Raw genomic sequence first — 27,613 nt, 5'->3', positions numbered from 1 at the left:
CCTCTCCTTTGTCGCCAGCTACGATGCAGCACTCAAACAAGGGTCAGCAATATCGGTCACTTGTGTAGGATGCTTGACCACCATATGACTGCCCCTACTTGACTAAAATCAGGTGAATGACACCTGTTAACCTTCAAGTTGCTTCAAGACGAAGGAGAAGCATGCACACACGGGTAAGTTAGGCAGGCATTGATTGCAGGGGATCTTGACCATTAAATTTATTGCAGTGAAACTTCTTCTTCTAGCCATATGATGAAGGATGTGCTCCGATTCTTGGAGTAAAGGCACAGTAGGCAGTGTGTGCATATACGCACATGCGCGGGTGTACATGAGTGCATAAATGTGTCTGATGTGCATGCGTACATGTGTAAGGGTGTGTAAACTTGGTTTTCAACGTGACTTTCATGTCAGTAACCCGAAGGTACAATGCAGTTGTCTGAAATACAGTCGAGTCCACTTAAAACTATACCGTGCATAACAATATATCAGATATAACGATGAACAGCTATTGCACCATCCACTTTTGTATGCTTTCTATGGTAAAATAAACCACTTATCACAATGCTCCAATGCCGCGATATCGGATATAACAATTGAGTCCGGTTAGAGTGTGCACCAAAAATTCGAGCTGGCGCCTTCAATGCACGCCCTTCCACCCCTCAGGAAATGAGTCGGCTGCGCCGCTTATGAGGAAGCAAGGGGAGAGGGGGGGGGGAGCAGTTTTCCTCCCAAACCCCCCTCTTGGCGCCGCCGCGTTGGCATCGTCCCTGCGCCAGCTCGTGCCTTCGTCACGTGCATGCCGCTTTGAAGTTGACTAGGTGCCTCTTCAACTGCCTCTGTTTTTCCGCGGATTGGCCGTCAGGGCCGACGTTCTGGGAAACGTCCGAGTGCCTCACTACAGAGGAGATCTTTACGTGGATACGTGCTGTGGACTGCACTGACAGTGGCCACGCTGACGACGTGGTTGCGCAGCCTACTCAGGTAATGACTTTGAAGACAGGGAGATCGTTTCTACCAAGGACCGTTCACCGCTTGTGCTGAGATAGGTGAGCCCTTATATAGCTACTCTTGGAAAAGATATGCGCCAGCTTCGCATCCAGCAAGAAAAGCTGACTGACTACGGCTTCTTTTCTGCAAATAATACCGTATAAGTTGTAATATAGGTCAAGCCGGAATACAGGTCGACCCCCTTAACTTGCGGCTGAAAAATGAGAAAAATTTCAGTACACAACATCATTTTATTGAAGTTATAAGCATTTGTTTAGTCTCAGTTTGCTCCTTAGAGCCATCTGGTGCCTTGTTGGACAACCGCTTCTGCCCCCCCCCCTCCTTCAACAATTTATTCATCCTCAGCGTAGTCTGGGGAATTGTGGAGCACTTCTTAAACAATCACAAGACCACGTCATCATGAAGCGAGCGCCAAGCATGGGACACCGATGTGTCAAACATCGAGAAAGCCGGTCTGTGCAGGTAGCCAGGCGTCTTGGGGTTGCCGCCACCCATCCATTTCGCAGAGACGCCGCACAATGCTCGCGGAGAAAAGTCGCCACCTTGCCCTTCAGTTCCAGTTGCACAGCACCCATGAAACAAGGTCTTCCGAGCGTTGCATACGGAGATCTGCCCCTTCAGCTTACACCAGTAGCGTGAACACTTTTCTTTGACACTGAACTGGCGGTATTCGGGCGTGTTGCCGTTGGCTTGGGCATACTATATGACGTTTCTTTTAAATGGAGTGGTTGACTGGCACCAACTACCCAAATGTATCTTGAGTGAGAAGGAATTGTCACGCACACACTCACTGACAGCGAGTGAAGCAACAGAAAAAAATAAGTCCAATTGATGTCGGTGACGATTGTGCCTTTGCGGTTTGGACGGGCTCTATGGGTTGCCTGGTTGCCAGATGACAAACAATATTATGCCTATGACCGGTTTATAGGTCAGGCAGTGACTTTTTGGCAAATTTATTGGTAAAAAATCTCGACGTATATTCTGACTTATACGGTAGTAGTACGACCTTGCTCGTGTGCGAATAAAATGTTTTGAGCTCTGTTTCGTATCTTTATTTCGCAACCCACTTATAACAATTATGGGTTATAATGATATAATTTCCTTAGCACTTGGATATTGTTGTAAATGGAACTGTGTAGTGCATCAATCTAAAGCCCGCTTACGTGTTCTGCAGTCTGTGACAACCACGTCTTCCAAAAACCAGGAAGGAGATTTCCCACTGTTGTCATGCCACACTTCAATACTTGTGAGATTCCCAAGAGCGACGCTTGTGCTAAAAAAAATGAGAATGGAGAAATATTATGTTCCTAAAAAATGACGGCATGATTAAGTCACTTTATGGTTGATGAAGTTTGACATGAACAAATGTGGTTCTGGCGAATTGGTTTTTAAAATTGAGCAAAGTTTCAGGTGCACAGAGTGGTTGCATCATTTCTCTTACCCAATCAAGAAAGCATTTTTTGAGCCCCTGTGAAGGACGTCTGAGCCGCAGCTGCTGATAGCCACGACTTCTGAAGAGCCCATTTCTCCATGAAGCATGAAAGATACCTGAAAACAGAACATTTCTCTGAAATAAAGCCCTTGTTTTGCAGTAAGTAATTTTTGAACTTTAATTAACAGCCAGCATTACGAAAAAAAAATGCTCAATGTTCCCTCTTATCTCGCTTTAAACACCAAATGCCTGTCCTGTGCTGATTTGCTGGCTTTATGAGTTAAACAAAAATTAATGTCATGGCCGCTTTGGGAATTTCAGAAGTTGCTCAAGAAACAGCCCGTCATGTGATGTGATTACTCTTTACGTATCAACCTCTTGAAAAAAGAGATACGTTCTGCCTAGATTTAGACAATGCTTAACAAAATACCGGTGAGCTTAACAAACTGTCAGCGCGTTTAATTTAAAACTACTTAGGTCAGCATTTTGCATTCGTTTCTGCACCACACTTGTGGTGCAGATTATTTGAATATCGTGAATAAAAGGGCTGAAAAGAAAGGGCATTCACTTACAGCCGCCGATGTCCCAGCATTAAAGCAATGCCCAGTGTGCATGACAATCAAGTAGAGCTGCTGCATGTTTGATCGCGCCGTCTCCAGTGCGAAGACATGGCTCGGTTTTCTTGGAGATAAAGATGCGGCATCGACGCAGTCACCTTCACCCAGCGAGTACACTAGCATGGCGTACACAAGAGCAACAAGGGCCAGAAACGATACGGCGAACCAGTTGGCACACTTGGGAAATGCTTTCTCGGCAAAATCCAGTTCCAGGGCACCCGAAACCATGGAGACTATGGGAGGACCCCCACGGCACCTGTGCAGAGACAACCAGCAGATGCCGGGGCACCTTGTTGTATAAAGAGTACTAGTAGCGTTAAATGAAATCAAGGCTTTTAAGGACACCCGTCTGGTCAGGAATGATCACTGAAGACACTGACCACAATAGAAATGATACAAGGACGTTTCGGCCCCCAAACAGGAGCCTTGTTCACACTCTGAACAAGCCTCCCGCTCGGGGGCCCGAAACATCATTGTATCATTTCTATTGTGGTCAGTGTCTTTGTTATGTCTTCAGTACCAGCGTTAGCATGAAGCTCAAAAGAGTTAATGTTTGCACTGTTAAGAAATGAGCTGGAATACCCCCCCTCAAAAACAAAACAAAACAAAAAAAGAGGCTGTGACTAGCCCCTGCAAGACTGTTCAGCAGCAGCATAGCTTGAATGAGCCATGAAGACAAAATACAAGTTTGTTTTATTCGAAAGATTTCGTGTTTTATAGTACCCCCAGCGCTTGTCCGGATACAAACGATGCTTTATTCACTGAGAAATTAATCAATTTTCAGCAGAAGCTGAATTAAGCGTTCAGCAAAAATTAAAATCTTGATTTTCCCACTAAATCATGTGTTTTCGTGGTCTGCAATGACATCACAGGAACCGACCGCTCTGCAGCCTAGGGTCCCTTGATTCATGCGTCTGCCGTACAGGGTGGAGACACGTATACGCTGGCGCCGCCATTTTGGGTAACTCGCTCACCGCTGAAGCAAGTCATTCTATCAAGACCGCGCTAAAATTATCACAATGCGTTGAGCACGTTGACCCAATTGCAGCGGCACGGGAACGTTCAAAGGGTGTCTCCACCCTGTATGGCGGGTGCTGACATCGAGGTACTCGCGCGTCTGTTTACGTTACTGAACCTAGATATCACCACTGTACCATGGCAAGCCGTTTTCTGCCTTTGGTTTGTTTTTGACCGTATTTAAACCTGGCTTGTTTTTGTTCTGGGATAAAATCGTTTCGTGAAACATAGTGCTCACTCGACAAATATGGTCACGTAAGACATCGTCACTTGCGTCAATCGGCCAGTGCCGTCTGAAACAACCCCAACGCCCCGCAGTGCTGTGCAGCTAAACCAAGCATAGTGCGCGCAGTACCAACAGCAGTGCGCATCAGTACTTCTATGTTTACATGTGCTTTCGTAACTACCACTGTTTGTCTCACCATTCTTATTGCTTTAAAAGGAATGTGCCCTAAATTTAAGCACAAATAGCTCATTCTGCAAGCTTATAAGCTCAGCCTAATTTGCGTTTGCTTTTGCCGGCCTCCACCAATCACAGAACAGGCTGGTATGACATCATACGTTCTGTTGCGGGAAATGAGCGAGTGGGTCGCATGGCATTCCCTTTTTTCATAATTATATAGCTTATTTGAGTGAAGTTTACGTTAAAACTGGTGCCAGTATGATTCTAACGAGGCCGTCTTTTGAATGAACCAAACTTGTGTTTTGTCTCCATGGCTCCTTTAAAGGCTCTGTGGGAAAACCAGATGAAAAAAGACGATAAAATTGAACCGGTTCTATAGAATGAGCTTCTGGTGTGTGCATAGCAAATTTTATGCACAAATATTATGTACAGAAGCTTACACAGCTGCTGGACCAATAGAAGCCTTCATTTAAAACATGCGCCATCTCAAGTTGTTTCCTTTATCAAATACGTGGTGCTACCAAGAAATTTAAGCAAGCTTTCTTGCTATTTTCATGTCTCCTGACGACACATGCTGAGTTCTTGCATTTATCTCTGAAAAATTACAGCTGCAGGGCACTGGAACTGCAAATCAATTGAGGCACGAAAATGAGTGCATACCTGCAGGAGACCAGATGTCCATTGGTTGAGTTGGCTACAAAGCAAGCGGAAAGGTCCCACGTATCTGCATCGGGAGTGAACTGGCCACACCGCTGCCAAGACCCGCTGATAACGTATTCCAGCTCAGCACGTCCAAATGTCAGCTTCCAGTTTCCTATTCGGTCAGGCCTCCGCCCCACGATCAATGCGTGGTCCCCACGCTCTGTAATGAACAAGAGTCAGGGGCAAAATTGTTTTGTTTCACAGTGCAGTCGAGCCCGCTTGTAACGAACACTTCGGGAAACTGAAATCAGTTTGCTATATCCACTTTTCGCTATATCTGGACACAAAATCCATGCATACAAATGGTAACGGTGAAGGAAGATTTGTGCATTATAGCTGCTATTTCATTAAAACCGCATTCGCTACAAGTGGGCATAGTGTATATCGAATACAGTAGTTGCACATGAACTGTTCAGCTTTTGTGTTTTATTATTAATGGCTCGTTAACCCCATGTTAACTTTCAAGTAGTACAATCAAATGGAACTAGAGGCACCATTATGATCAAAAAGTCATGCGTGTTGGCGATAGACTTGGTTGTACAAACAAGTCTCGTCATAAGGGCTGGGTCAAGTGGCCGGTGCGCCCCTGCTTCATCTGTTTTTCTTAAAATTACCCGTTGAAAGTTTGCACTAAAATTGGTAGCACTGTCATTGCAGCAAAGTAGTCCTGTTAATTAACCAACCCGGTCTTTTGCGCTTGTGGTCCCTTGAAACCCTCGCTGAAGCCAGTCTGCTATTACCCCTTTTAATTCAGAGTGAGATTCAACAATAGTTGTTTTTAGACTTCCATTTTCACAGCGGTCGATTAAGCTATTATAAACTTTTAAAGGGCCTAATCATTTTCAAATAAGCTCTCGAGGAATGATAACAACCCAGAATCATGGCGTCAATAAAGTAAAGCGCGCCTTTCAATTGACTATGGTTACTGTTAGTGTGAACTTAGTGTGTAAGCAGAGCATAAAAAACTAGGTCTCACTATTTGTTTTTTTAACTTCAAAAAGTATATGACCAGCACTTGGCCACAAGTTTATACTATGTATTCTGCTTTTATTAGGTGAAATTTTGCAGAGCCGATCAAATGAGACACTCCCAACCAACCAAAATCAGTACCCAGAATGTACAGCCAGCTATTCTCAAGCTTCTTATTGCAATTAATTTCCTAATCCAGCGGCGAGCAAAGATAGGATAAATATAAACCCCACCTTTTAGCCTTTTTTCTTCAATGAAGAGCTCAGCGATTCCAGAGCTCCGACGGGCCGTAACTCCCGAATGCGCAACAACATCTTCACTAATTTCACCTTCGGAACTGCGTGAAAATGAAAAAGAAGACAGAAGCAATGTCCTTTATTTCTGGGCTGCCATTGAAAGCTGAGTGCGCTGCAAATTTGCAAACAAACAAAAAAAAAACAAACTATCATTAGCTGGAGTTGCATTCAGATCAACACACCTGAAACTTTGCTCACCTAAACTGAGAAAGGTTGAGACAAACCTTCAGGCAGATTGCTCTGAAGCACAGAGCTCTCAACGATTCGGCGATTCGTAAAGAAAAGGATGGGCGCCCAGTCACTCACTCCAGTGTGGGCAGCAAATAGAACGGCGAGGAGCGATGCTGACATGAACAGCAATCCAAGCAAAAACAGTCACCAGTGTGCCAATGTACAAGGGTCCGACACTCTCCAGACCCAGCTAGCAGCAGCCGGTTTTTGCTCTTCTAATCAATCGAAAGGTGCTGTATTGAAGCTATGTAAGATACACCAACCTTGATGAGGTAAAATTCACAGTCAAGGACTTCTTACAGCCTTTAAGTGTTGCATACAAGCTGTAAAATTTCACACACAAATGAAAATAAATTGCAGCATAGTCGTTATAGTTCCTCCTACAAAACCACAGCAAGGCGGCCATGGTTCGATTTCCAGCAGAAATGTTATTTTGAATGTCTCCAATGAAGAATTACAAAAGACAATCAGATCTTAAGAACGTTTCCTAATATACTCCTAGTAGCAATTAAAATGTCTAAATGTTTTCAATTCAAGTGCCTAGATGTAGAACAACATTTGTGAAGTAGCATGTGTCCTGACAGTGAACTCAAAAAGTGACACTAGAGTACACAAAAAATACCGTTTAAGAGACACAGGAATCGGATGCTGTGTGGAGTCTTGGCGAATTCAAAGTGCCTGCAACACACCTGAAACTTTGCTCACCTGCGTGTAGAGTCCAGGTTGAGACAAAGTTCCGGGCACACCGCAGACACTCAAAACAGAGGCAGCACATTGCAACCTGGCACATAAAATGCCGGGTGCAATAAAAGGTAGACTTGCAGAACTTTAAATATCCCTGAGGCTTCTACTTTCTATTTTGCACACACATGCGGAAAGAAATGTGAAAGCAGGCTAAAATATTTTGCAACAGTGATCTGCCTGCTTTTTGTGAGAAGCACCTGTGGAACACATCAGCAAATTTGTAGTAGCTCTCTGAAACAAAAACAAAAAAATTAAGGCTTAAACTAAAATGGTAAAGTTTCAAGCATGGATTTTTTTATATCCAAACAATCAAGTGCACATGCCTATGCGTTAATTCTTTGTATATGTCATCGAAATAAGAAACAAGCCAACAAACGTCTGAGAGATACCAACTCAGAACTTGCTCGAGAGCAACACAAAATTGGACATAGCAAGAATGAAAATTTCAAGTGGTGCAGCGTCAACAGCCAAGTCATCTTTTGCTATGAAATACTTGGCCACTTCTCGTTACTTTGACCAAATAAATTCCTTAACGATCGATGGGACTGTGCACTCGTCACAGCATAAAAACTTAACTTACCCAATATAGACTCGCAGAGTGTTGGCCTTATGTTCAGACCTTACTGTGATGTGCAAGGTGAAGTTCGAAAATTCCGCCCAATTTTTGAAACTGTGCACATGAATGGTGCCTGGTTTCAGGATGAATTTTCTTCCAGCCTGGATTTAGGCAAAAAAAATTTTTGTCCTTTAAACGCTAGAACAAGCTTTCAAGGTACAGCTTCATGTTTCTACAGAACCATCGCCTCCTGTATTTTTACGATGCCAAACGCATCGCGCGCTTCTCAATGGGAGTGAGTGGTACGCCAGCGCCAACATGTCGCGAGGTGGGGCCCCAAGCTGAACCGGGATCACGCAACCGTAACTGACTTCGAGAGCAGCTTGTGCCTGGTTGCCAAGGCAACCGAGGTTTGAGATTGTCAAAGAAATGGCGCTCGCGCCAGCACTAGAAAGCTCAGAGCCGCGGCGGAGCATTTTTTGCCAACGTTGCCGCTCTCCACCACGCGTCGCCCCACGCTGAACTGGTCACCTGATTGAAGCGCTGGTAAGGCTACCGATTGGGGGAGAGTGGCCGGAGTAGAAGGAGAGGGTTTGGTTGGCCAGTCCGGGCTGATGCGTTTGGCATTGTAAAAATACAGGAGGCGATGACAGAACTCTAGACCCCAACCAGCAATCAGGGCAAAAACAAAAATGACAATTAATACTCCCAGCATACTCACCCAGCCAGGCCCCATCATTCTTACTGCTACATGATTGGAGCTCAATATAAGCATTCAGCAAAAGCTTAAAGATCATGTCATAATTCCAACAGGAAATGGGCTAGTGGAACTTACAGCATGCATTAATTAGTTCAGTAACTGAACAGTTCAATGTCATTTCCCAATGCATTCCGACAAATAAATTCAATCATTGCATTGCTTACTTGACAGTTTGCAACACTATTTATTGCAGCCTTTAAACTGTGCCCAGAAAAAATTGTAATATTTCTAGAAATACTGCAACATCAACGATACTTGACATGATATACTGCCTGTTCGGCTTGTTGCAAAAAAAAAAAATTATTTCTTAATTTTTTCGGTACTCCAATACCATATGACCACAGAAGTGGATGTTTTAAAATCTGAAGCACAAGCGGCTACAGCTATTTCTCAAAAGTCCACCTGAATAATGCTGATTAGAGGCATTATATTCAATATTTCTGACTACACAAAACAGATGCAAAGCAAAGAATGAATGCACCAAACACCTAACCAGATATGCACCGCATATTAATGACCTTTGTCATAAAGATGTGTATAGGACAAGGCCCTTGACCCTATAAAAAAAAGAAAAAATTAAACTTGTATGTAGGAAAACCATTACAGTAGAATCTCGATGATACGAATCTCGCGGGACCGCGAAAAATATTCGTATCATCCGAAATTCGTATGAACCAACAAAGACCAAAAAATTGAGCGCTGAAAAAAGTTTTCGTTTATTTCTTTTCTTACTTTCGCGTGAACAAATCCGTGATTTTTTCTGCTTTTTTTAAACCCCCACGTCACAAAGCAGTCCTTTCTGGAGCGCGTAACGCTTCGCCTAGCTTCGTGCTTGTCTCCTCACTCCCGGTGTCCAAGCTCGCTACACGCCGCAACAGTCAAGCGTGAACCGCATGGTTGCGTTTTTGCACGCGATTCGCACGCCTCGGCTTTGCGCGCGCTGTATTTTCACGGCCGCATTGACAATTTCGCGCCCGCGGTATCTCCTACCTCGGTCAGAAAAAGACGCTGACGACTTGCGAAACGATCGAGACAGCCCGCTGGCTCCGCCCGAGATGTTTAGGCTTAGCACTCCGGCAGATATTTTATGGGCGCTTTCACTAGCGGCGCGGATGGTGTTTTATAGTACCGTTTTCGCCAACGTTACCAGCTCCTTTACTGCACAAGAAACTTCGTGTCTGCCTTGAGTGGCATTTTAAAGAGCGGCTAGAAGCAGTCGCTCAAGCGGCCGTGCCACTTCGCGGCCGAAGCCGCCGCCATGTTGCCGCCGCCGGCCACGGCGCGCGCAGCGTGCGAGAGGTTCCGCGGCGCGCATGGGGCGTGCGGGGTGCGTTTTCGCGAGCAGAAAACAACAGCCCGGCTGTTTCTGGAGAAAGAAGAGTGACAAATGGGGAGAGAGAGCCGTCACTTGCTTGTTCGGCACTCGGGCGCCTCGCCGGCTCGTTCGTATAATCCGCCGGGCCGCGCAGGTCCGTTCGTAACAGCCGAAATTTTTCCCATTGCAAACAATGCAATTTTGCCGGGACTTTTCAGAAATTCGTATCATCCCGAAATTCGTATCACCCAGAATCGTATCATCGAGATTCTACTGTATAAGAGTACCCCAAACAGACCACTGCTGTGAAAAAAAATCATCCTCCATCACCTTTTCGTTCAACTACCCCGATTTATTTTTGCATTAGCCAATTGCACTTCATAGTATGCATATAGGCATACACGTGGTCAGTATGAGTGATGCACACACCTGTAGCCTGGTGAAGCGGACTTCAAAGGGCCGCTGCTTCAAGGGAAGTGCACATGGGTCCAGAACAAATGTTGACGCTTCGTCAACACGCCTGTGATCTGGTAGAAGCGCGCGAGCTTTGAACGGTACATATGGGAATCGGTATGCCAGACAAAAGGTGTAATGTTTGCGCTGGCCACCATCACTGCAAAACAGAACAAGAAATACAAAAGTAACCCTGTGCAGCTGAGCAGTTTGTGTATTGAAATTCATACGCCTCTCGACGGTGGCATTAGCAGCAGGATCGCTAAAAATTGCCAGACTCTCCCTGTGTATTTGACTGCATGACTACCACAACAGATTCCGCAAAAATCTGGAACCGGGCAGAAAACAGTACTCTATTTCCAACTTCTATCATTCTGCCTTGCAGGTGGCCTTGTATCTCATGATACTGAACGCAGAACCAGAAGTAAATAAAAGAACATTGCTGTGAACACTGCACATAAAGAACTGCAACGTCACTTGAAAACACGTTTTGTAGTGTATTAAAGCTGGAACACCGTTTGTTAGTTTGTAAACAACAATACACCTTACAAAGTATATTTTCAAGCAGGACCCCATCTCATAACTTCACTTATAAATAGAGCCCAATATCAACATTCCACAAAAATTTAGGCTTTGAATGATGACAGACTGCTTTCTGTTGGACAGGCGACCTTAAAATGACCAGTGTGCGAAGCACCGAGAAAAGAGGAGCAAACTGCCGGCACCACACACCTATTTAGCCAGCTTTTCCGCGACAGCTTCCCAGCGTCTGAGTAGAATGCGTCCTCCTCCTCTAAAACACCAAAGTCCGGTGGCAGTTCATCCAACGCAAGGGCGACAGAAACATTGAGCAGGGCTGTGGGAAAATGAGCGCTTTCTCGGGGGGCGTAGCTGTTCTGAAAGTAATCCTGTGAAAGAGCAAGAGAATTCACTCTGAAAATCAAAAGTGAATGAAAGTTATTTGTAATGGGCCATACAGCTGTAACAATCAAGACCGCACGTTGCGAATGCACCGCACTTATCAGGTCTTTTCTTCTCTTCGTCTTTTCCCTTCAAGCCATTCATCATACGCGCAAACAGCCCTACCGCTGGCGGCTGCTGCTTCTTCACAGTCTACTCAAAAACTCAGAAAAAATAGTTTGAAAATTGGCCAAGGATCACACACAGCTAGAGGCCTGAAATACTTCTTTCCCATGTCAGGCACAAAAGGCAAAGAGTTTTATATCAGCCACTTCTAAACATCAGAGTACAGTGAAACCTCGTTAAACCTCACCTGACAGGGATGCGAAGAAAATACGTACTAACTGGCACTACAGTTTATCCGAATGCAGGAAACGGAGTTGGGGATTCGGCTTAACGTTTGAAGTTTGGGCTTCGAAGGCAACCCAAACTTCAAATGGTCATAACTTCTGCTACAGACCAGATAGAATGATACTGTTAGTCTTACTGCGCTCCATGATTTGTGCACAATTCACTGGTTCATTGTTCAGCTGCATCACTCAAGCAGTTTTTTTACAAAAGCTGTCAAAAAATCGAATATAAAAGTCTGAATAAATTTGAATGTAGTCATATTACACAAAAACAAATTTTATATCTACAATCAGAATGCAAAACTACATATGTCTCTAATTTTTGTCATCAGAACTGTAAAGATAAAATTTTTTATTGAAGACCCATGTGCCCCCTTAAAGGGTGCTCCACAGCACGCTCAGTGATGCTGAGGTGAAGTTGCCAGCAGTGAGCATGTTCGGCAAAAAGTGTGTGTGGCAGAAAAGTCCCAAACCAGACGAAAATCTACCAAAAAAAGAAAGAAAGATAACTTGAACCAAGCTTTGTAACTGTCATGATGAAACAACAAAATGCTGAATTTTCTCACCCGCCTGCATAGGTTTCAAAGGTGCACGCAATGTTACCAAGACAGAGAGAATAAACTTTCTTTATTGAGAAAAAATAAAATAAAATGGAGTCTTCGGGGTGGCTTCCCTAGTCTAAAGAAGACCAAAGTTTGCTTTTAAAGCGTGCTCACGGCAAGCTCAGTGGTAAAGGTCGACGACAGCAAAATGAAGTTTCCAGTAAAAAAAAAAAATCAGTTGGTTTCAGAGCAGGATGTTTGCACACACCAGTACCACCTAATTAATTAAAAATAAAAATTAATAATTAATTACTTTAACAGAGTTTTTTACATTTTACGATGAAGCAAATCTTTCCATTCTTGTCGTATCAGCACACACATTAACGGGCCGTGCAGAGGTTTCAAAAGGCTGCATGCTCCACACTCATCAAAAGCTATGCACATAAAAAAGGTTGCGGCTGAAATACATAAATAAAAAAAAACATGGGGCATACGAATATATCATTGTGCCCGAGAACATTAGTATGTGAACTCATTAAAAAAAGGGGGGACTTTCACACATGGTGATATAAGACAAGATACAAACCTTGAAATTTTCTTCAATAACTCGAATGAGTGTGTAAAAGGTGTCCCAGCTGTGAAGATTTACTTCTTGAGCAGATTTCACAAGGTGGCCCGTGGCTGTGACAACATCTTGAAATACTGTCCCCAACTGTACTGATGTATCGCTGCTGCTCATTCGGATGCTATGGCAGAAAGATGCTACGAGCTGGGACACCGCTTTCAGGTCAGTTTCCACACCCTGCAAGTGGACACCAATTCAAACTGATAAGTAAATGCAAATTGCTAACTCAGTCAGCTACGAATCTCAGATCTTAGTTGCCTTAGTTAATTTTTAATTTACTTCAATCGAAGTTATTTTAGAAAAGGGCACAGTTTTCACCAGTTTATAAACAGGGTAGTCTGACTTCATTATAACAATAATCCGTAAGCCGATTTGATTTTACTATTACAAACTAATTAGCTTTGCTGTGGCTCAATTATTTATAAGTATCAGCTTCAATATGGCCTCCACTCCAGCATGACAATCCAGAGCAAAATACTCCATGATGTAGTGAGAGAAAGGATTTATTTCTTTATTTGTTGACCAACCAATCCATTTTCTGATCAACTGACTGAGTGAGTGACTGGTTATTCATTGGTTTCGAATAACCTGAAGCAAAAGAAAGAAATGTTTTTCTGTTATAAGCCTGGCTTCTGACATAGCACTTCAATCTTGCGACAAAGTAAGGGGTAGAAAGTATGACCTGAAAAGATTGCTTTCAAGGAATACTTCAAGTTGCACTGATTTTACCCCTTGCTTTTCGTTTCATCAGGAGGCCTTGGCACTTTCTGTTTTTCTTCATAACCTCGACAGCACTTTTTCTGTGCAAATACACAACCAGCAAATGTAAAGTCCAGCAAATGTAAAGGTATTATCATTCTCACCTGAAATGGTGGCTGAACAAGTAGGCCCAAAGTTTGAATAAAGATCTGTGTCCTGGTTTGGAAGTCCTGATGGGGAGAAACAAAAACATGAATAAAATAGTTTTAACCATCTGAACTGAAACAAGCTGCAGTTACGTTTACGTTGCTTCTTCATAGAAGGCATAAAACAGCCACTCATTACAGCCATTGATTTGTTACACAGAAATTGTTTCGAGGGTAACGTTCACACGATACAAATATTTTATCACAAAAACAGCTGTCTAAGAAAAACATGGTTGATGGATATCGCTTGACACTTACCAGAAAAGATGGATCATTGCTCTGCAATGTCTGCACTGCGTATCTCCATTCCCTTTTTGCCAGATGACTCAGCCTGTCAGAGCGGTTTTTGGACGACACATGTTCCCGAAGCACGCCAAGAGCCACTTGAAGGTAATTGAAGGCTGCCTGGTAGTTTTGGGCTTTAATAAGCTGAGCAAGTCCAGACGACGGCTGTGAAATTGACCACCTGCAGAAGAGAGAAGCAGGAGACGTGTTGGCAGTACTTTCCATTGATACCTTGAAAACCAGGAGATAAACTAAAGAGTGCCTACGCTAAATGCTAAATATGTCCAATACTACGACCAATCGACTAGCCCAACAGCACATTTCAATTCGATGATACATATTCATAGATAATATGATCATTTTCATCTACTGATATACTTACAAACAAATTGTTACAGGTGGGATGTCGATGTTAAATGTTATGCAAAAGCTTGTTTTTAGAAGCTTTTGACGGGTATGCTAATTAGCATACCTGGGGCCCCATTCTTAAAAAAAAAGGGCATCATTTTGAAACGGTGCAATAGCGCATGAAAATGCATATGTTCTTGGGCTGGGGCACCGCTTTGAGGTGGGGAGTTGCAGTGAGTGTGGCCGAGAGGAGCACTGTATCAAGGGCGCAAAGTAACACACACTGCCCCCCATCATTTCATTCGTCGCTTTGCACACTTGATACAGTGCTCCTTTGGGTGACACACTCACTGCAACTCCCCACCTCAAAGCGGCGCCTCAGCCCAAGAACACATGAATTCACATGGTGCTACTACCCCAATTCAAAACAACGCCCCTTTTTTTTGAGAAATTGGGCCGTTGCTGTTCTTTTTTCCCTCATTTCCAACTTCGTTTAGCCTCTACATCCCCGTTTCAACAGTGCTCTAAAAAAAAAACACTTTACAGGTAGTCTTTGGGAAACTAGAAAACTCAAGCATGTCCCTCTAATATTTGTTTTCGCGAAGCTGGTGCACTGTCATAGCATACAGTCGAGTCCACTTATAAAGATACCGTGTATAACAGTATATCAGATAACAGTACCTAACCTAACCTAACCTAACCTAACCAATGAACTGTGGCACTGTCCACTTTCGTATGCATTCTATGGTAAGATAAACTGCTTATTACAATGCTCTAGTGCCGTGATATTGGATATGATGATTGAACCCGGTTACAGCCCACGGCGAAAATTCGAAAATTCGAGCTGCCGCCGGCTCTCTACGCCAACAGCATGCGCCGCGAGCCACGATGCGCCTCGCATCCCTTGTACCCCTCAGAAAATTAGTCGACTGCCCCGCTTATGAGGAAGCGAGAGGAGGGGGAGAGCAGCTTTCCCACTGAACCCCCCTCCTGGCGGCGCTGCCGCTTTGGCATCGTCTCCATGCCCGCTCACTCGCGTGTTCGCCTACGTCACCTATGTTGGCCTGCTGTGTCCTGTGTGCACCGTTTTGAATTGGACTGGGTGCCTCTTCAACTGCCTCCATTTTTCCACGGAATGAACGTCAGGGCCGATGTTTTGCAAACATATGAGTAGCTTGTTGAAGAGGTAATCGTTGCGGACAGCGGTGACAGTGAAACCCAGACGACGCGGCTGAGCAGCCTACTCAGTGAGTGTCTTCACAGGAGGCCCAACGCATGATACGGTCCCCCAGGGGCTTCATTTCCGACAAGGACCTTTCATTCAGCTAGGTGAAGCACCTATAAGTTCCATTGAAAAAGATGTGCGCCAGCTTCCCATGAAGCAAGGAAAGCTCACCGACTATGGCATCTTTTCTGCAAATAAATACCACTACGACCGTGCTTGCATACTAATAAAATGTTTTGATCACTGTTTTGTCTTTTTTTTTTTGTGCAACGCACTCATAACAATTATCAGTTATAACGATGAAATTTTGTTGGCACTTGGATATTGGACTAGACTGCATTCATTATAAAAAAAAATACCAGCCATTTTTCTTTTAACATTTTGGTTAGCTGACCAGCGAAGTAATGATACCGAGACATAAACTCACATGTTGAATACATCAGCGCCGTTCATCACTCGGACAACTTTAGTCTTGGAAGAACAACTCCGGAACCCATCTGCGTCCTCCACAGTGATGTTGACGTACACTGCAAGAAGACAACAAAAACAAATTCACACACACCACAAGAAAATTGAAGAGGCTAATCAGTGGGAGGTGCATCGCGATTTTCAGTGCAGCTGTTGGCGACTGTTGCTGACTCCGTCGAAATGTCTGATAATGCCACTAAATGTGGCAGTGCATCTTGTGTCACGATCTGGCAGTTTGCCTAATTAGTGTTCCCAAACATGTTGTTAATGTGTGATGCAGTTTTGGGCATGTCTGACAGTGCTTCCCTTTAGCGTGCACTGTATAAGCTACATTTTAACACGGGAGGTTGATGCCATGAGCAAAACCACTGATAAGTTTTAATAGCCTCATGTGAAACATCTGCTCTGATTATACAGTCGACTCTCATTAATTCGAACTCAAAGGGGCCCAAGAATTAGTTTGAATTAAGAGCAAGCTATTTAAATACACATAACTTTGCCGGGACCATAACGTCAGTTCCAATGAAGTTCAAAAAGTGAGTTCGAATTAACGAGATTCGACTGCATATCGCAAATTAAGCATAACTAAGAGCTGTGCTTGCCCCAGCGCTATCACTTAGCCCTTCAAAATACCCTGCACATTCTGAAATTGGTGTGCTTGCATCGGTAACCTTACATTGATGAAGCTGCGCTGTGAAGTATCTTACCTGCACAACCTTCCCGTACTTCCTACTCCCATCCCTTCTCTGACTGCGAGCATAGCACTCACCAGAGTGGTTGCGTGATGTTAGGCCAGCTGGCAACCAGAATGATGTGGTTGAATGGGAGCCACGGTAGAGTTGCATCGAGGGTCCCATCGGAGTCAGGCTGTACGCCACGGAGTAGGTGTATGGCTCCCGGCCACCTGTCCAACCGGTGCATTGCACGCTGAAAAGCGTCTCAAAGGTGACCCCAGTGTAAGGCTGGACAGTGCAGAGGCCCCCATGAAGTCGTTTTGGCACCATTACCCTCTCCATAGCTGTACCGATCACACGGCTCGAACCTGGGAGTGCGAAGAAAACAGAACAAAAACCAAATTGTGGTTGCAATATGAGAAGCAGGAAGCTCAAACAAGACTATACATAGAACAACTTAACGAACCTTGGTTAATTTTAGGAACACACGTGTCACTTGGGAGACTTCGAGAAGATACTGTGTTTACCCCACAGCAGTATGATGTCAAATGCTGCAGCCCGGTAATCGGTCAGTCGAACAGCACATACCAGCCACTACAGCTCTTTTAAGATAGACACAAAGAACAAAATCGGTTCCTAGGAACACACAAAATCTTGTGTGTTCCTAGTACAACACAAGAGCACAAGCAGACACGACTAGTACCCACAACAAGAGTTGGCAATAATTACCAAAACTGAGCTCAGACCCACCCCGTCGGCGTATCGTAGCTTCCACCAGGTAATTCGATCCTGGACGCAACGTTCCTGGGCAAAGAACCAGCCAGCCAGTGTGGCCCAATGAGCTTTTAAAACTGCTCGCTTCCACTCCATCTCGCAAGGAGAGCAGGATGCTCCGGAGAGCTGAGCTTGACTCAGTATGCCCCAGGGGGACACCAGGCCTGCCGTTGGCATACCTCGTTCCTTTGCGTACTGGCAGCAGAAAAAGGGAGCAAACACAAATGGAAAATCCTGTTCAGTTTTAGAACTGTAAAAGAAGTGAAGAAAAATCTTGCCATGGCTCGAAATCAACTGAGCTCTAGATTCGAAAAACAAAAACAAAATCACTTTTACTTCATTATCTTAATTTTTCTTCGACATGAGACAGTGGAGGGTGCAGTAACGAATTGATGCAAATAGTACGAGGAAAAAACTAAGGGAAGGAATTTCTCAAGAATAATATTGGTCCTGTGGATACATCAGCGTGCACTCAACTACACTACCATCCTTATGTGTCCTTGCGGCCTAGTGTTTTTAGGAAACTCGATGGCATCACTCTCATCGTGAACGTACCATCCGACAGCACTGAATAAACAATCCTGCTGTTTATGCTCATTGGCCAGTAAATTTTCGGTTAAAGTGAGGTCAAATCCGCACCGTTACAAATTTGTGCCAGCCTCACTTAAAAAATAGGTATTAAAAAAATGGCCAAGTTATCATCGCGTTCATTAATGTTATATCCATTCAGGTGTCTTTCTGTTCCACAAAAAATAAGTGACAACAACGGCCATGAAGTTTAAACTACCCCAACTGACCGTCTCTGAGCTACACAGATGTCACCTTCTTCATCGCTCATATATGCATTCACTCATTCATTCCACATGCTTGATTGAGAACAATCGTCTGGAAATACGTACTGGCACATTTTGGGTGTCCATATGTCTCAAAGTAGGCGGTCCCTAATCCAACGTTGCTACCTGGAAAAACAAATGGCCATAAAGTACCATGTTTGACCTTGCCAGCACCAGGTTTCTGTGCTGCTTTGCAACACACTCTTTTTAGCCAAGTACGCAATTCATTATTTTTACTTTCTGTCTCACTTTTTTTAAAGATATGCCAAGGAATTTGTAGAGACATCATGCAAACCCGCACACATCACTAAAGTTCACTGCTTAACGAGGAAAGAGACTCATCCACATTTAACTGTTTATTCTTCAAAATATCAATGCTTCATCATATTTTCTTATACATTTTTGTTTTTGCCTTCATGGTCCTTACTTTCATCTTGCACTTCAAAAGGGTGAAAAATTACACTAAAAAATTCAAAACTCTAGATGTAAAGTGCTCTTGCAAAAACCAAGCTAAGAATGATATGCATGCATTGAAATCTCCTAACTAATTAACCCCCCAAACTTTTTACCGTGCTAGAAAATCTTGCGGCTATGATGAAAATTTAGTATGGCATCTTTCCATCATAAAGGCATGCGTACCACTTGTCATGACCGCACTGATGTCTTCGTTTTCCGGGAATGGTGGAAATGGCAGAAATGTATCTTCTGGAAATGAGAGCCGAATAGCGATATCACAAACAACCCCACAAAGATCAATTGTCATGCTTGTCTAGCATACTTTTTAGGTGCTTAATCATCACAGTTAGACCAGGCAATCACCAAAGTTAGAGCAGGAAATTAATTCTGAATAGTTTTCAAGCTGAATGAGCACCCTATGTGAAGTAGGCAATCGATGCTGAAAATTAAACTACAAGAAAGCATTCAAGCCACGCAGCATTAATCCTTCTCTGAATGGGTGGAGTGTCAAAGCAGCTAATGGTGTATAATCCATGGTCATCTGCGTGGCCCAATACATGATGCCATGAGCTTGGCGCAGATCGTGAAGTGACAGACAGCTTTCAAAACCCGGATCAGAGTAGCAGATGACAGAGTGGGCAGCTCCTCAAAACCGCAGCCGCAACCAACTCCTACAAGCACACCGAAATGAGTGTAGCCAACGAGGTAGAAATTAATACAACATTCATTCATGATAGCAGCTGTTTTATCCCAATTCACTGAAGCGACCTCAAACAAATGATACCCGTGCACCTACGCCTGCCGACTGCAGCGCTGTTGCATGATCTGACCACTGTTTTTTACAAAACATCCATTCCTCATCAGAATCGTAAAGTTGAAAGGCATTGGGCATTGTTTACCTGCAGCATTTTCCAACAATCTGACAAGGACATGTATCAAATCAAAGTCAAAGTCAAAATCAAATTTATTTTTGAGTACAGGTATACAAGCATATTAATATACAGAAGAGGGTCCCAGAGTCCGCAGACTGTAACGGGACCCTCTATACAAACGCACAAAGTAAGTTTGTCGGAGCAGTCATTAAGAAATAAACATGAGCAAACCTACAGAAGAGAGAAGAGAAGTACACATAACTGCATAGTATTATGATTAGCAAACATTGGTTTAAACTAAGTTACATATAAATGCACAATATTTGAAGCAACAAAACACAATGTAGTGCAAAGCCATAAATGTAGACGTATAGACAAGTGAATGGCAATAATAACAAAAAAAATACAGTGGAAGTCTATACTTGAAGTTAATTACAACAAAAAATTTTTCAAGGAAGTTTTAAAGCTTGTTATAGACGATAATGATTTTACAGCAAAAGGGAGGCTATTCCAAAATGATATTGCAGCGAAGCAAGAAGTTTACTTGCCGTAATTAGCATGTACAGTTGGTAATAAGAAGTTGTTATTTGCGGCAAACCTGGTGAAATTTTTAGTCCTTAAACTATTGAGATCAATGGAATCGTATGAAATATAACTGTGAAGTAACTTGTAAAAAAAGAGGCCTAAATTGTAGTGAAATAAATTGTTTACAGATAAAATTTTATTCTCATGAATCAGTGACACTATATGAAGTGATAAGCAGACTGTGGCCCTTAAAGGAGTACTGACATGAAATTTCAAAGATGAGATAACTACGTCAAAGGCTTCCTTCGTATGGAAAGATATCTTCCAGCAAGTTTCAACAATAACTGTTCAGTATAACATAATTTAAATACATTTTAATCTTTGCGCACATGGGAAAGCTTAGAACAGATACCCTTTCACAATCGGCATCAGCATCGTGCCGTCTGCTCCTCCTGGTCCCAAACTGCCGACATGAGGGCCCCGTGATGTGGCCAACTTGTTGGCTGCAGTTGGTGCACACTGCCCTGGCAAGTGTATCACGTTCCGGTTTTGGGACTGATGTCATGCTGCTTGGGCACGTGGAGATGGTGGAAACCATGGCCGGTCCAAGCACGCACACTTGCACGTCCAGATTGGCATTGGTGTGACAAGAACGGTGACGTCAAGAGCACCCTCCTGTCACAGCGGACACCTCGGTGCTCGTTTTGTCAAAACCAAAACCGACACAAACAAATGAGGCTGTCAATAATTATTTAGGCTGCAAATGACCGTCCAATGAGCCATTCTATGATTACTAGGTTGGTGGGCCTCCATAACAGCAAGAAAAATCGTAACACGAAAATTTCATGTCAGTACTCCTTTCAACAGAGATACAGTCCAACGTGCATCAATTTATGAAACCAGTTCAGTGAGGCAACCCTGCACATTGTTTTTGCTTTTTTTAGCTAAGAAAGTACTCCATCGGATTGACATTACAGCAGTTTGAGCCTCAGCCCGAAACAAATTGTCACTTCATTTCTTTTTAATAGACACCATATTTTTAACAGCCTCACTGCAGAAAGCCTAAATACAGGTGAAACCATGTCTCTTGTATTCAAAGAGACCCACATAGGTCACTCACCTGGACGAGCTTGAAGACAGGTGGCATCTCTAGTAAAGGGCTGCCGGAACTCATCGGTGCTCTCGTAGAGGAGAGAAGATTCTGCCTGATCACTTTTGTGCTCACAATGGCTCTCATCTATAGAACAAGAGAGTAAATATTTACTGCCTCTATCACAAAGTGCCAACCTTATTCTCTAAACAGGCATTTGCTTCAAAGTATGTGCAGCTGCAACATGTTTTTTGTGACCCAAAAGATACTACACACAACGTAGATCAGTCACCAGAACAGCAGTGACACTGCAGCCAAACTGTGAGACCAGGAGGACAGTTTTCAATTTCCTGGATTCTGATTCACTGATTTACTACACAGGTGAATCTGAATCTTATTCACTACACAAGTCTAATTGATCCACAGAACTGCCCTTAAAAAACTCTAAGAAGGGCTTCTTTTTTCTTACTGAAAAATGGAAACTGTGAAAAAAAAAATGACTTAAAGATAACCAAGTCCGAACTAATGCGATTTAACCTCAACGAGCGCAGTCAACGAGTCCAAACTGGGGTTGCAGCTTCGTCATCTTCTGAGCTCTGCTCCAGCGGCAGCAGCTCCTTTGCATGAACTCTCAAGATTCCTGTCCTCAGATTAAACTATGTACTACTGTTTCCGTATTGTATCGCTCTAAAGACTGTGAATAAGGCTCAAGGTTAGCGGCAGCTGCTTATTTGTTGACATCGCGCAAGTCTCGGCCATAATACCTGCTCCCGAGCATAAAAAATAAGCTTTAAGTGCTGACCACCATTTTTTTACTGCATCGGCTTCTGTTCATGCACAAGTTGCCAATAAAAATAAAATATTAATACCTCGTCTATAAAAAGCAGACACCATGGCAACAGAAATGTCATCTTTCCTGGATGGCTCGGAAGCTTTATACAACAGCAATTTCCTTTCAACATTCCCATTAACAATGTTTTGTAACATGTAAATCGTGAAGATAATGATGACGGCGACAACCTACATTTTACGGGAAACCTGCCAATGTCACTTTCAATTTTCATCAATTTTCATCAATTTTCACTAATTTTCACCATCAAAATGCTAGCAAAATTGGGTCTGCCACCTGTAAAGAGTTGTTTCCTGTACAAACGGCCCGTATAGTTAGGAAGCTAACTGCAGCAGACGCAGGACCCATTCAATAAAGAGCCGCTTCCTTAGAAGAACAAAAGATCGAAATCTATACATCATGGTTAGGTGTCAGCCAGATGTGTGATTCATCACATGCAATACCATGTCAACATAACTCCTCCCATTCCCAAACCCGCGCGCACAATGGAACACAACTGACGTGGCAGTGTTGGTCTCTATCATCAGCAGTTCACGGAGCCCACGCGGAGTGCTCAGCACCCCACAATAACAGACACCAGCTACACCATCTCGCATAGCAGAGGCATCAAACTGGGCATCTCCGTTTCCACTAGCCAGGATTGAGGATATTGTGCACACAAAGTGGAATGATGGCTGGCTCGTAAAGTAATAAAACACGGCAACAATATTCGAATTCGGTGCTTTCAGCTCACAAACGGGTCCAAAATACCGCAACATTTACATGTAGCCACAATCCCAGTAAGAGCGTGATCATGGGACACCCGATGCAAACCACTAGAACCTACACTTCCTCAGAATTCAGCACTGTATTACTTAAAAGGTTCAGTAGTAAGGAAACCACTTTTTCTTACCCTGGTGTGGGTTCTCCCGGTCCAAGAGGTGCCAAAGTGCCCACTGAAACTCCAGAGCAGTGTCCTGATCACAGTCTTGGCACGTTGCCTTCAGCACTACTCGCTCAGTCATCTTCACCCGCTGCTCAGTGTCGCAGGATGCACATATAACTTGAAAGATCCTGTGTGGGAGAAAGCAGTGACATGTTATACTCCAAAAAAAAGAAAAAGAGCTGTCTTATGAGTCATTGCTTATAGCTTTCAGTTACTTTTGTGTCTTTAAAATCTCCATGCATACGGCAAGTGACCGGCTCGAATGCTTAGCCTAAAACCAAGTTTCGGAGGGTCACGTACCCAATGCGAGGGTCAGCAGCTGAAGTATCCAGCACTTGTTCTGCAAGGTGTGGAGAGTTGTCCAGCATCAGGGTTGCGGTGAAGAGGAAGACCTTCATCTGGGGGTTCAATGACGATGCTAGAAAACGCAGTGCAGTGGTGTTTTCCTTGGCGAGTGACCATGGCACAGGATGTGAGAAGCAGTTTGCATGTGCGTCGTGGAGACCTTCACACGTCCAAGTAATCCTGCAACCATGCGCACACACACAGGGGAAACAAAATGAGCGGCACAATTTGATAGTTTTTATATTGCTTACAAACAACTCATGCTCATGTGATTTTGCTCGACCTGCCATTTCTCTCAATCTAGACACCTTTTTATATGCTCACATCCTTTTATGCTACCTTTGCAACAAGTCTTTTCTAGTTCCACCGCATCTTTGAAAACATTTGCTAGTATAACTCCAGATATTTGCTTGTGTACAGTTTGGTTATGAATTTGCTGTATTACGATTATGTTGACATGTAAAGACACTCAATAAGTGTGCTAACCGTGGCTTGTGAAGGTGCGATCGAGTGACCTTCACTGTGAGGGTGACTACGGAAGAAGGGCCGACTGCACGCCAGGCTCCACCACCGATGCTGAAGCTGATGGCAGGCGGGATGACTTTCAGGGTCGCACTTTCGGTAGTGTAAACTGGGGTCGGTGCCATGCGGGCCTGGTGGTGAGAAAAATGAGTCCAAAGAGCAATGCGACAGATAAATTAACCCTATGTTTTTCAACTGTGGTTGAGAGCACTGCTACAGTGAAAAGCACGCTCGATAACCTGAATGACCTTCTGCTCGTAGTGCTTCTGAACAGCTGGGTTTACATTGACCTACAAGGTGTCAACAGTAACTATGCGATTGCAAAATCGTGCGTGGGTAGGAAACCCTTGGCTGGTAACTTCGGTATTCTACAAACCTTTCAACCTTATAGGGACACAGAAATGTACAAAATTAAGTGCAAATCGCCTGCAGGGGATTCTGGCTGAAATGTAAAACGCCAAACTTCAACTGGTCCTGCATCTGATAAATATCTGATAAATATCTGATAGAAGAGAAAACATTACCACGCAGGCATGTAAAACGAATGCATGTTCAAGACGTGTTAACGAGACACGAACCTTGGCTAGTAAACAGAATACAAAACATATTTTATCAGAAGCCTTCGTAGTTGTTTCAACTGAATTTCTGCAAATTTAAGCTGTGGAAGATTAATGCACCAAAGCTACAGCTAGGCCATAAGATCACCCAGTAGTGAAGAACTGCAGATTCATTAAGACCACCTGGGGACCCTTTAGTAAGTGCCAAAACACAGGCGTTTTTGCTTTTCGTGCTTTTATCACAAAAACGGCCACCACGGCCAAGAACAAACTCGCATCTATATGAGCTACCGTGCCGCATCCACACCTTAACCACTGAGCCACAACGACGGATTGGCCAAATTTTTGCCCCACACAAGAGCAGTCAAATGGCTTACGCAGGTGTTCCAGAGTTGAATAAAGTTGCAGCTCATTTTTCCTGGCAGAACCACAAATCCCCCAAGTTTTCCAAACTCTTTAAGTTCACTGAAAGTTCCCAGTTTGATAGTTGGTGATAGCCTTAGAGAATAGTGCAAATTATATATAATGCAACCACTTAAGTGCGGGAACGGATATAATGCGGGGTTTCCCACTGCCCAGTGAACTCAATCAGGGGTGGAAGCAGGCTTGAGCCTTTTGGAGCTGCTCAGGGAGCAGGAATAAGGCTGTTTTGTAGCAGCTATTGAGCAACAAAAGGGAAGTCTTGGAGCAACTTTGGAGCATCATAAGGCGAGTTTTGGAGCATTTAAAGTCTATTTGGGAGCCGATCGCTAGAGTCAAACATCATTTATTTGCAATTTTTTATTGCTGGTATAAACACAAAAACAAAAATTCAAATGGCTTTCATTCAACATTTGATCAATACTGAACTGACCACTTTTTCAACACTTATAAAAATATATGTTCCCTTATCAAAGCATCACAGCTCATAGAGCAAGAACCAAGAAAACAACTAGAGATAAGCGATGCTTTGAATAGCCACACCTAACTAGAATTCAAACAAATGAAAAATAAATGTTACTGTTATTACAATATGCCATCAAATTCATGAGAAACAACCCAGATAAAATTACAGAGAGGCAAAATAGTCCCTTTTGCACCAAAGCTGTTAAAAGTATAACTTCATTCCACACTAAACGAGAATAGAAAAATGAAAAAAGAAAAGAACTAGGAGAAACTAAGAAATAAATTGAGAGAACAAAACACTAAGAGGAAACAGGAGGTACTTTGATGCGCCTATAAGTAGACCTGACTCGGCTCCAGAGAAATTAAAAATAAATGTTGATGATCACATAGCACAAGAGAAAAAAAAATACTTTAGCGTATTACCCGTTCTATTGACGAAGTAATGCATGCTTCTGCCGCGCAGCACCGTCGTATTTATCCAAATAACGAACGTACCAGCGTTTAGGATTTTTTTTTAGATGCGACTGCATCTCATTCACTCGCCTTGTCCCTCCATACGATTGTTGTCCGTCCACACCCCTCCCCCATTCTCCTCGCCGCGCGAGCTGCGCTCTCCGCCGCTCACCCCTCTCCTCTCCGACAGCGAACACTCTCTCTCGAGGGGCATTGGATTGGATTCGATTGGCTTGGCTTGGCTTGGATTGGATTAAGGTGGATTGTGTTGGATTGTGTTGCGTCATAGCCGCGCCACGTTGCGTCATAGCCGCGGCAGGGGGTTCACGGCACGTTTCACGCGATGGGAGAATCAACCTAACGGAAACAACAACGGAACCCACTATGCGTCGCATCTACACAGGGGTTTCCGCGAGGGGAGGTGGGAGTAATTTTTCGAGAGTAAACAGCAGGCTTACTGGAAGAAGGATGAGGCAAGACACACCTATCCAGCTGATTACCTGCCGATAGCTGCTAACTTTTAACAGAATCTCTCCTCTCGCTTGTGCCAGTGCCACTGTGTCTAACCTCGCAAGCGCACCCGCGATAAAATAAAATAACGAGTGTCCGACTAATTAGAGTAAAACTTTTATTTTTGCTGCTTCTGAGAATAAGCTGGAAGATTGCAACGACTGCCGGAGACGACGCATGCATCACGGCGCAGCACGCTGTGCAGTGAAGCTACATTTAGGGGCAAAGCTTGCACATTGTCCGCACCCCAAGTTCTGAAATCATACCGCCCACATGGAGACGAGGAAATCGGGACGAGTGACTGCAAGCGTTAGTAGTTTAGGGAGTACGTGTTACGAATCGACTGTGTGCGCGCGTGTCGACGCGGTGCGCGAACTTCGTCAGTACACAGCGTGTCAGCGCGCCGAGACGCTTTCTCCCGTAGCATCGGTGCTGGGAGGGGAAGGCGACTTATGTCGATCATGGGACTCTGCAGAAATGCGCTTGGCCATAACCCTTCGAGCGGCCGCTGGCGGCGACGGCGGCAGCTGACTCCATGGAGTCCTGCGCTGCTAGAGACTCCTCCTATGCCTCCCTCTTTCCGGCAACAGCATAGGCGTGCGCACAGGGGGGGGGGGGGGCGGGGGGGGGGGGGGGGGGGGGTGGGGGGCGGGGGGCGGCCGCCCCACCCTAATAATTTGAAGGGGGCGCCAAATTTGGCCCATATTTTGCCAATGTAACACATTAAAGTAAAAATTTCTGCTCAGAAATATTTTGTATGTGTTGCAATTTCATCGCACTGAAATAAAAATTTTATAACCATCCCTCTTTGCACTGCGTTCGGACCGCTAGGCCTTCAGTGGGAAGAGGTCGGGAGTTGCTGTAAAGAGAAGAGGGGGGGGGGGCGCAGGCTGCAGCGGTAAGACTTTGCCCCCCCTAATCGAGAACTCTGCGCACGCCTACGGGCAACAGCATGCTCCGGCGCTGCGGTGTGCATAATTGGAGTTATGTTTTGTACTTTTTTAGAAGCGTGTGCAAAAGACCATTGGCGCTAGCTTTGGGCTATAAATACACGATCCCCTCGAGCGCCTTACAGAAACGTCGTCAGCATGAGAGCGAGGCGTCTCTCCGGCGTCATGTGAGCACACCAAC

The 27,613-nt window shown here is 44.1% G+C and overlaps 1 protein-coding gene across 3 annotated transcripts in view; it reads right to left on the bottom strand.

Annotated features, from left to right (window-relative positions):
* Positions 1-27,613, bottom strand: part of LOC144169442 (polycystin-1-like protein 1) — a 433,694-nt gene that overhangs the window by 45,098 nt on the left and 360,983 nt on the right. For 2 of the 3 annotated variants that reach the window (XM_077698599.1, XM_077698601.1), the window contains 20 exons: positions 24,042-24,208; positions 23,511-23,735; positions 23,178-23,338; positions 21,466-21,582; positions 19,132-19,197; positions 18,559-18,618; positions 17,615-17,854; positions 16,981-17,253; positions 16,171-16,270; positions 14,144-14,351; positions 13,844-13,909; positions 12,942-13,157; positions 11,236-11,411; positions 10,480-10,663; positions 8,000-8,136; positions 6,382-6,485; positions 5,138-5,339; positions 3,013-3,313; positions 2,450-2,556; positions 2,172-2,281 (listed from right to left, as the gene is read on the bottom strand). In XM_077698599.1, the coding sequence (XP_077554725.1) occupies positions 2,172-2,281; positions 2,450-2,556; positions 3,013-3,313; positions 5,138-5,339; positions 6,382-6,485; positions 8,000-8,136; positions 10,480-10,663; positions 11,236-11,411; positions 12,942-13,157; positions 13,844-13,909; positions 14,144-14,351; positions 16,171-16,270; positions 16,981-17,253; positions 17,615-17,854; positions 18,559-18,618; positions 19,132-19,197; positions 21,466-21,582; positions 23,178-23,338; positions 23,511-23,735; positions 24,042-24,208 (3,220 nt within the window). The remainder of the gene's footprint in view (positions 1-2,171; positions 2,282-2,449; positions 2,557-3,012; positions 3,314-5,137; positions 5,340-6,381; positions 6,486-7,999; positions 8,137-10,479; positions 10,664-11,235; positions 11,412-12,941; positions 13,158-13,843; positions 13,910-14,143; positions 14,352-16,170; positions 16,271-16,980; positions 17,254-17,614; positions 17,855-18,558; positions 18,619-19,131; positions 19,198-21,465; positions 21,583-23,177; positions 23,339-23,510; positions 23,736-24,041; positions 24,209-27,613) is intronic. The other variant, XM_077698600.1, reaches the window with a different exon arrangement.

Source organism: Haemaphysalis longicornis, unplaced genomic scaffold (assembly GCF_048455015.1).
Source record: "Haemaphysalis longicornis isolate Haplotype H1 unplaced genomic scaffold, Haemaphysalis longicornis Haplotype H1 scaffold_2, whole genome shotgun sequence".
NCBI lineage: Eukaryota > Metazoa > Arthropoda > Arachnida > Ixodida > Ixodidae > Haemaphysalis > Haemaphysalis longicornis.
This window is presented reverse-complemented; position numbering and strand designations above follow the sequence as displayed.